General features: G+C 33.9%; 1 protein-coding gene across 1 annotated transcript; it reads right to left on the reverse strand.

Annotated features, from left to right (window-relative positions):
• Positions 1-1,806: 1,806 nt before the first annotated feature.
• Positions 1,807-5,568, reverse strand: LOC21390057 (QWRF motif-containing protein 7). Its single transcript, XM_024172733.1, has 5 exons — positions 4,990-5,568; positions 3,530-3,766; positions 3,313-3,402; positions 3,038-3,145; positions 1,807-1,878 (listed from the first exon to the last, which is right to left on the reverse strand). Exons 1-5 carry the CDS (start codon positions 5,566-5,568, stop codon positions 1,807-1,809), a joined length of 1,086 nt encoding a protein of 361 aa, XP_024028501.1.
• Between the last annotated feature and the right edge of the window lie 3,279 nt (positions 5,569-8,847).

The following is an 8,847-nucleotide window of genomic DNA, read 5'->3' on the forward strand; positions in this document are numbered from 1 at the left end:
GTAAGTAGGAATCTCGCCTACAGTATAAATAGATTTTAAAGTAAACAGTACACATGAACTATATATGTTTGAGTACATTTAATGTTATGAATGCTATGCTATGTTATACTACATACACTTAGGCAGTACACCCGAATTATATGTGTTCGAGTACATGATATAGTATGTTATGCTAGGTCATATTGCATACACCTTAATAAGTCAAGAGGAACTTATAAGAGTAATCTCAGTTGAGTGCCGTACCAGCCTCCACAAGAGAGGTAACTCAAGCTCCACAAGGGAGAAAAAATAATAATAATGATGTCCTCCGACTCAAGGGAGGCATTCAAGTTATAATCACGGTGTCATGGGGGACCTTGCAAACCCTCACGTCCCGATGATTGCGCGCAAGTGGTACGAGCACTCGGGCCCATCAGTAAGAAAGATAAGATAAGATAATAAGATTCTGATAAGACATCATAATTAAGCATAATTGGCTCATGCATATTTATTCATGTGAACTTACAGTTATTTTGCGGGAGATAGTTCCTACTTGCTGAGCGAAAGCTCATTATAGAATGTTTATACTGTAGGTAAGCAACCGGCATATAATGCCTGATGGACTGCTGGCGAGTGGACGAACGATGTGGGGCTCGGGATATGGATACCACTCGCAAATATTTCCGCAATCAGCTTTATGTTACAAATAGTTTTGTTAATTATGATTATGAAACAGATATGTTAAGGTTTGAATATTTTAATTAAGAAAGCAATTTCGTATTTTATGTTTATAATAAGACCTTTTAAAAAAAAAAATGTTCCGTAAATTTTAAGAAATTTCAGTAAGTACAAGTTAAAAAGTTAGTTATAGTGGCGGCCTCAAAGGAGGGTCGCTACATTATAGGCGGAGCTTTGATCATCAAAACTATAGGTAGCACTTTCTCGTCAATGGTTCCTAGTAACCAAGTGGTTAGAAGGCCATCATTGTTGAGCCAAGATGTGAACTCCGGGTTGCTAATTTCTTTCCCATCTTTTCCAACTATGATCTTATTTGGTTTGCCACATTCAGTCAAATGGTGTAAAAGACCAAGACTACGAACCAATGGATATACTTGGGATTTCCATAAGAGAAAATTTGTTTCGTTTAATTTAATTGAGACTAGGCATGAGCATAAATAAAAGGCTTCAAGAGAGAGAGTAGAAGAAGAAGAAGAAGTGGAAGAGGCCATGAGAATCGAATTGCTTTGATCTCTTCTGGTGTTCTCTGATACCATAAGAATTTTTAAAGGAAAAAAAATATAATTCTCATTCCTTATCTTAAGCAAGCTATACATGTACATATTTATATGCTTTACACACGAGAGACCATTTATAAAAGAAACAGCTATATACAATGAAAAGAAGATTTGTTCTAACGGCAATATACAATATTTAGACCTTGTGAATCCCTTAGATAGTGCTGCACAAGTTGCCAAATTTGAGAGGACGAGATCTCGACTTTCTTTTGGAGTGCAGCTAGCCGTTTGAGAGGATTTGGGATGGTTTATTTCCTTTTCAATGACTGCATCTACAATTATTTTAGAAATATGGTTTTATCTTAAGGACTTCAGTTTCACAGCCTAGCTAGTTTCATTTTCCTCATAAATATTGCAAATATTGTCTTGTGACCTACAAAATGACATGTAGTGGAGAGAGTATACACCTGAATCAGCCAAAACGACAGAAACAGTCTGTCCAATAAAGTTCATCAAGGTCGAAGCATTTGGGAATTATGATTTCCACATGTAGCAGAGACTAACGCAGAAAGAGAAGTAAAAAAAAAAAATGTCAACCATTTTGGCTTCTCACAGACCCCAAAGCTACTTGGATGCAGTGTGCTCTTACACTCGTCTCCTTTGCCTGTTGATAAAAGACAAGTTCAATAGGTCGTTCCTAAAATTTTCCTTCAATTGCCAACATGACTATTTATATGGGAACGAGTTTTCAATAGTTATGTTTCAATATTGATAAATACCATGAAATATAAAAATTTGGTAACGTGACTTGATAAGAATTTAATTTCATTAAGTGTTATAATTTTTTTAGTCAACTATCCAATTTATTACAACAGTCGAATTAATATCTTACGGTTAAAATAACTATGATGGAGTAACCATTAAAACCATGCACATATGAAAATTATTACAAATTAAACTTACATAGTTGGATTTCTAGGCACTTGAAGGATCTAGCTTCAAATATGCAATTAGAGAATATAAATGGAAAGGTTTTATGTTCATATGATCAAGTTTAGTTTATGCCATTTGTTGATACCAGAATTTCTCACACACCGATGGCCCACCGGCAAAGTATTGTCCCTACTTGGGCCCGCCGTGACGGGTGGGATTTTGTCCTTTCGTAAAAAGTGTCTCACTGGTAGGAAGGGTTGACACTCTGGTACATATACCTCTCTAGACCCCGTCTCCAACCGATGTGGGACTCTTGGCATACAACACCATTCCTATTTATACTCGACTTTGGAGTTTGGACATTACAAAATTTTTCAAAGGGGTTCTGAGATGGGCCAACACACATATTCATGATAGCATCCGTTTTTCTCCATTTGGATGTAAAATGGGCCTAAACGACATAGGTTTTTTTTTTTTTTTTTTTTTGTGTGGGCATATCTATGTTTTACTGTTCAATGTTGAAGCGGTTTCTTTAGCTTAATTTTGGAGTTTAGGGAGACGTTTAGTTTATGAATTAGAATCATAATATTATAATAATTATTTTTAATTTATGTGTATTTTTTATGAAAAAAAATACTGTAGCGAACCACGAATCATAATTCGAATCGACGTACGAATCCTCCAACTAAACAACACATTAGATACTGCGCGCGCACACACATATGCTAACTTTGATTGTGTTAAGCTTCTATGGGGCCTAAATCACTTGTCTATGGACTATGATCAACTCTGTGGTTCTAATGCATGCGAGCTAGTGAAATTGCAGTTCTATTTTAACTTGTCAAAACCGAAGAGTTTGAAGGCAACGAACAAATAGTACTAAAACTCACCACCAGCGTAGAAATGGAATTGACAGCCCTTTCCAGCTCCTTAAAATTCTCCGTATGTTGCTTCTTCGTAATCAGAAGCTCCGTAACCATATAAAGTATACTCTCAACCTGAGTAGATAATTGAGATTATTCGAAATTAGGCTAGTCTTTTTTTTTTTTTTTTTTTTTGGCTAATAGAAACTACTTATTAATTTTCAATTCTATCAACGGATTTTTGAAATGTAATAACTAAAATTTATTATTTTTGATATCATAACTTCAATTTAGAAACAAACCTGTGCGGAAAATCTAGTAATAATTGCTTCTATATCATCCATGGCTTCTACGGCCTCGCTCATGGCTTCATAAACAGACATCACATCTGCCTGCAGAAAATGTGTTTCTTAGCCCAAAAATTTTAAAGAAAAAATGAAGGTGTAAAAATCACGTACATATATTTAAGAGATTAGCTAGATTTGTTAGCATTATATATTGATATGAAAAAGTCAGTACCTTGGCACCACGTACTAGAGGAAGCCTAACTGAAAGTCCTGACAATTTTGTCACTAACTTCCCCACTGATTCTTGATTTCTTCTCTCCAATTTCGTCCATTCATTAAGGAGCAAAATTTGAGGATTCAAAATCTCATACAGCTTAATCTCCAATGTAAGCTTCTGCAACTGTATTCTCTTCTCTACTGTCCAATTTCTCGTTTTGAAGATCCAAAGCCACACAGAGAACAATTTACTCTGTTTTTTTTTTTTTTTTTGTTATATAAAATGAAACTTAATCACTACGAAGAATTTTGAGCAAGAGTATGAATTACTATTTCTATTTGTAAAAAATAAAAAAATAAAAAAAATAAAGAAAAAGATTTGGATACCACCGACGCTAAAAGATCACAATTAATAAAAGATGGAACCGGCTATATGTAAGTATTATGTTGTGAGACCCACATTTTTTTAGGCTATAGTATTCAACACCATTAATGCGCATGAGCTTAAAAATATTCCTATTTATAACACGTGTTTTTTTATATGAACATCTCCTCAACTTTTTAAATTTGACAATTAAGTTCTTATTCTTTTTTTTTTCATGGCAATTGCTCCCTTCAATTTGAAAATCTTTACAATTAAGGTCCAATAAAAAATAATGTCTAGTTTTTGATGATTTTGTTCACACGACGCATGTGATATCACAATTAACTCTGATAAACAACCATTGATTTTCAATTAGAAATGACCGTTATTATCTTTAATAAACGCTCATCTACACATCACATGTGATCAAAATCGTTAAAAAAAAGACATTGTTTTTGATTGGATCTTAATTACAAAGATGTTCAAATTAAAAGGGTCAATTGTCATGAAAAAAGAATATAGATCAAATTGTCAAATTTTAAAAAAAAAAATTTGAGGGGGTGTCCTTATAAAAGAAGCCTGTAACGTAAGTAAAAAAACCACATATTATCATAATTAAATACAAATATTGGCAAAGCGACGTGATGGTGAGTGGGGGTATGTGTCCCGCTTAAGTCTTAGAATTTTAATTTGTAAACTTAAAAATTTATAAAATTTTAGTGCTACCCACATTAGATTATTAAAATATAAGGTTACATAACATCCGTAAATTTTTCATAAATATAAGGTTATATAACATCCGTAAATTTTTCATAGTGCTCCACTGAGGGGGAAAAAAAATCTAAATCTAACCAACATAATATTTGTGTAACTTCGTTAGAAAATATAAAAATCTGTCGTGCTCATATATTTAGGCACCGTTCATTTCATCAATTCGAGTTTAGAATTTGAGTTTTGTTATAATAAAAAACTTTCATAATTAATCATATCTAACTTTTTTACTACAGTAAAAGGCTTTCACATAAAATCACATCTCAACTCAAATTAAAAACTCGAATCAGCAAACTAACGGGCCCCAAGCATTTTCGTGTTATGAACTTTAAAGAACTGACCTGGGCAATGCTATTGTTAGCAGAAATGGCAGCCTCAGCTCTAGCATTGGCAAACCTCCACTGCAGAAGCACATTGTGCAAAATCCGAAACCGATGAAACTCCTCTTCTTGCACAGGTGAAACCTTCTTCTGTCTAAAATACTTCAAAACTCCATTCACACCACCACCATTAGACTTGGCCTTCACCCGAGAATTATCCGGCGGCATCACCGCCGAATTAGCCACCAGCTGCAGCGACCGTCCCGGCGACAGCGCCCACGCGGAAGGCAATAAGCTGGAGACGGGTTTAGCCGCGGCGCCGCCCTTCGTTGCACCAAAACCGCGTAAGCCACCGCGCTGCAGGAACTTGGCCGCAAAGCCCAATTGATCTTTTTCCTGCGGCTTGATCTTTCGAGCGGTTGAATTAATGTTGGGACTGATTAGTAACAATGAAGAGTTTGCTTTGTCGCCCTGATCTTCTTTGGCACTCGCTTTGTGATGATAATTAGGTCTTGTTTTTGTTGTGGACTTAGAGCGGTTGATGCTGGTGTACCTTTGGCTGGTGGAGCTCAGCATGCCTGGACTGGTGGCCCGTGGCATTACCGCGGAACCTCCGCTGCGGCATCGGAGAAGGCACGGGGAAGGAGACGGGGTCGTAGGTTGGTGCCGGCGGGAATAATAGGCTTCCATGTTGCTCTAATTGTTGGTGGCACTGTTTTACTTTGGAGTTTGGAACGTTATATTACGGTTAGAACTTACAATATGGTTTGTATATTTTTATGTGCATGTGGTGTGAAGAATATAAGAAAGTTTGAGAAAAACTTTGGTAGAAGTACTTGACAGCACGTTGTGTACGTTGACAAGTTAATTATAAATTATAAATTTAAAGGACTACATGTCGCCATATCAACAGGAATCTCTTAGGGGGCGTTTGGTAGAGAGATTCGTTCCCTGATTCGAATCATGATTCGTGATTCACTATAATATTTTCTCTTACAAAAAATACACGTAAATCGAAAATTGTTCGAATCACATTGTTTGAATCCTCCAACCAAATAAACCCTTAATTTGAAGGCTCTCACGATTTGATAGGGAAAAACTTGTGTGGCTTTTGCTCTAATTTTAGATTTTTTTTAAAAGATAATTTTAGATTTTAATATTTCATAAAGTTCAAAATCATTATCGTAAATTTATTATTATCAAATTTCGCTTAGGAGAATCTTTCACATCTGTCTTACTGTGTACATGACGGAAAGATCTGACTGTCAACAGAAAAATTCAATTCTTAAGCAGATTAATACCCAAAAAAAAAAAAAAAAAATCTTTTTTTTCAATTACTCACATCCAAGATATTGTACGTCACAATCTTAAAATTTATGTCAAATTTGTTCCTTTTATGGGGTTCTATAGTTGATTTTGGAACCCTAAATTGACCAATTTGTTTCCCCTCTGTAACCTATATGAAATATAATCCCCCTTTCTTCTTTTTTTTTTTTTTGCTGAAATGATAAATTTACCCTCAAACTTTAGCTCGAAAATATATTTTTTGCTAGGATTTTTTTTCTTTTCTTTTTTTTTTCAAAAAAACATAATGCACTGATTGCAAGAGTATCCATAAATTAAAAGTGGTAAATTTGTCAATTTAAAAATGAAAGTCACTTATTTTTAACGCTAAACAGATATAATTAATCCAAACCTAACCGCCATCCTATACCCCGGGGCTTGACCACCCCCTGCTCCCGACCTCTTCAACCATAACCGCCACCCCGCTCCCCGACTCTTCCATCCCGATGAGATCTCTCAAAGTCATCATCGGTTCTATTTTGGGAGACCCAGATCAACGGAATCCACTCAAGTGATACAGACGCCTAAGAAAAACCATATGTTAGAATTTGGGCTTTTTCCTTAATATATATATATATATATATATATCGGTTCCTTTTTCTTGAAGTTACCTTTCGTTGGCTCGTTGGTGTCAGGTTACATTATCATTCCGTTATCTAATATATATATTTGGACAAATAGGGCTTCTTGAACACTTTTATGTTGTTGAGGGGTGAAAATTTAACAAACAAGGTGACATAAGGTTTATAATTTGGGAACATTTGTGAAATTTAATTCAATTTGTGTAGCGCTACAAATATAATATAAAAGCTGTCGATGCTAACCCAGTATGATGCAGGTAGAATAAGGATTAAAAAACATGCACGTACCATGACCAATATATATGTGTATTTATTACATTTTTTTGTGTTTTTTTAATCATTATTATATATCTTGTACTTGTCAATTAAGTAACAAGGAAATAAAATATCACGACAATGGCCGGACTCTGAAGGGACTATGGGAAAATACATACTAAAGAGTTCCAACACATTCCCATAAATTTAATAGTTAAAATAAAGAGTTCTGTAATTTTTTTTTTTTTTTTCAAACTCGAGTTCTAAGGTTACTATCATTTAAATAAGTTTAGGAAATTATGAGATACTTTTTCCACCCCTAAACGACTATGAATTACCAGAACCAGAACAATCGGGATTTTTATTTTTTATTTTTTTTTAACAAGATTCAAAACTTTAGGCCTAAGGTTGGGAATAGACATCTATTTAGGCTAGCTATACCTACAGCTAGATCAAAATTTATTTTCTTGTAGTCAATTAATCGTCAAAACTTGCTCAAACTCATCCAAGTCTTACAACTTTACTGGGACATATCAACCGTGTCTATCTAAAATCTCAAATGAGAGAATTATTGAATTTATCCTTAAAATTACATTAATTTTAATTTTTACTCACTCTTGATTAATATTCTTTGACTAATATAGTTATTTGACTAAAATAATCGTAATTAAAAGTAAGGAATAAAAGTCTAGACTCATGCACTTTAAGAGGTTATTTATCTCTTTTCTCTAAAACCAAAACCATTTCTAAAGGAAAAAAAAAAAAAAAAAAACTAAAATAGATTGATAAATTTGGTAGATCATCACAAACTTGCTTATAATTACCTCAAAGTGCAGGCCACTGATACCACTCATTGAAAAAACCTCTTAGAGAGATCGAAAGCGGTATTATATACTTATAGATACATTTTCTTTGTAATATTACTTAGCATCTAAGAGGTGATGTACCCCACTACAAAATTCGGCCAAGATAAGAACATTTTATTCCACAGAAACAAATTTAAAGACAGAAAAAAATTGAACTCTACATTTTATAGTAAAATTATGTATAAATATAAGGCTAGACCGCACCAACAACTATATCAACTATAATATCATTAAAGCATTTTTTCCTTAAAAAAAAAAAAAAAAGGTAGTTGTGACCCACGGTAGGTTGAGATATTTTTTCCATATTGTTTCCACAGTTTCCAATTAATTAGAAATGGCATTATATAATTGGTTGCATGACGTGGTCGATTACACGCAAAAGATAAGAAAAGGAGTATAAGCCTCTGACTTCTTCCCCCAACTGTACAAACAATTAATTAAGGAGGTGGTGCCAAGTAGAAGTAAAATAACCCCAAGGGTAGCAGCAGTTTTCTTTCATCAAAAGCCAAAACAGAAATGAAAGTAAAACAAAACCAAATGCATGCAACACTTTTTTTTTTATTTTTTTTTTATTTTTTATCTCTATTCCCCTGCATTGGAAATGTTAGGATCATGGATTTTGTATCATCCGCAAGTATTTTGCAAGCAATATATATATATATATATATATATTAACCAATTTGTTTCGCGGCAGTTCAAATTTTTTTACTATATTATATTGACAAGATGCTCAAAAAACTGACAAAACTTTTCACTACCATGAAATAAAACAAAACAAAACAAAAAAAAAAACTACGAAAACTAGTCAGAAACGGCTCAACATACTTCCTATT

This window comes from Morus notabilis, unplaced genomic scaffold (genome assembly GCF_000414095.1).
Source record: "Morus notabilis unplaced genomic scaffold, ASM41409v2 Scaffold1119, whole genome shotgun sequence".
Classification (NCBI taxonomy): Eukaryota; Viridiplantae; Streptophyta; class Magnoliopsida; order Rosales; family Moraceae; genus Morus; species Morus notabilis.

Excerpts from the sequence above, each read along its gene's own strand:
- LOC21390057 (XM_024172733.1), bottom strand. The coding sequence starts at position 5,568 with ATGCCACGGGCCACCAGTCCAGGCATGCTGAGCTCCACCAGCCAAAGG. Across the intron at positions 3,146-3,312 it reads TTACTAGATTTTCCGCACAG|GTTGAGAGTATACTTTATAT; the intron begins GTTTGTTTCTAA and ends TTATCTACTCAG. Across the intron at positions 1,879-3,037 it reads ATTCCATTTCTACGCTGGTG|GCAAAGGAGACGAGTGTAAG; the intron begins GTGAGTTTTAGT and ends TTTTATCAACAG.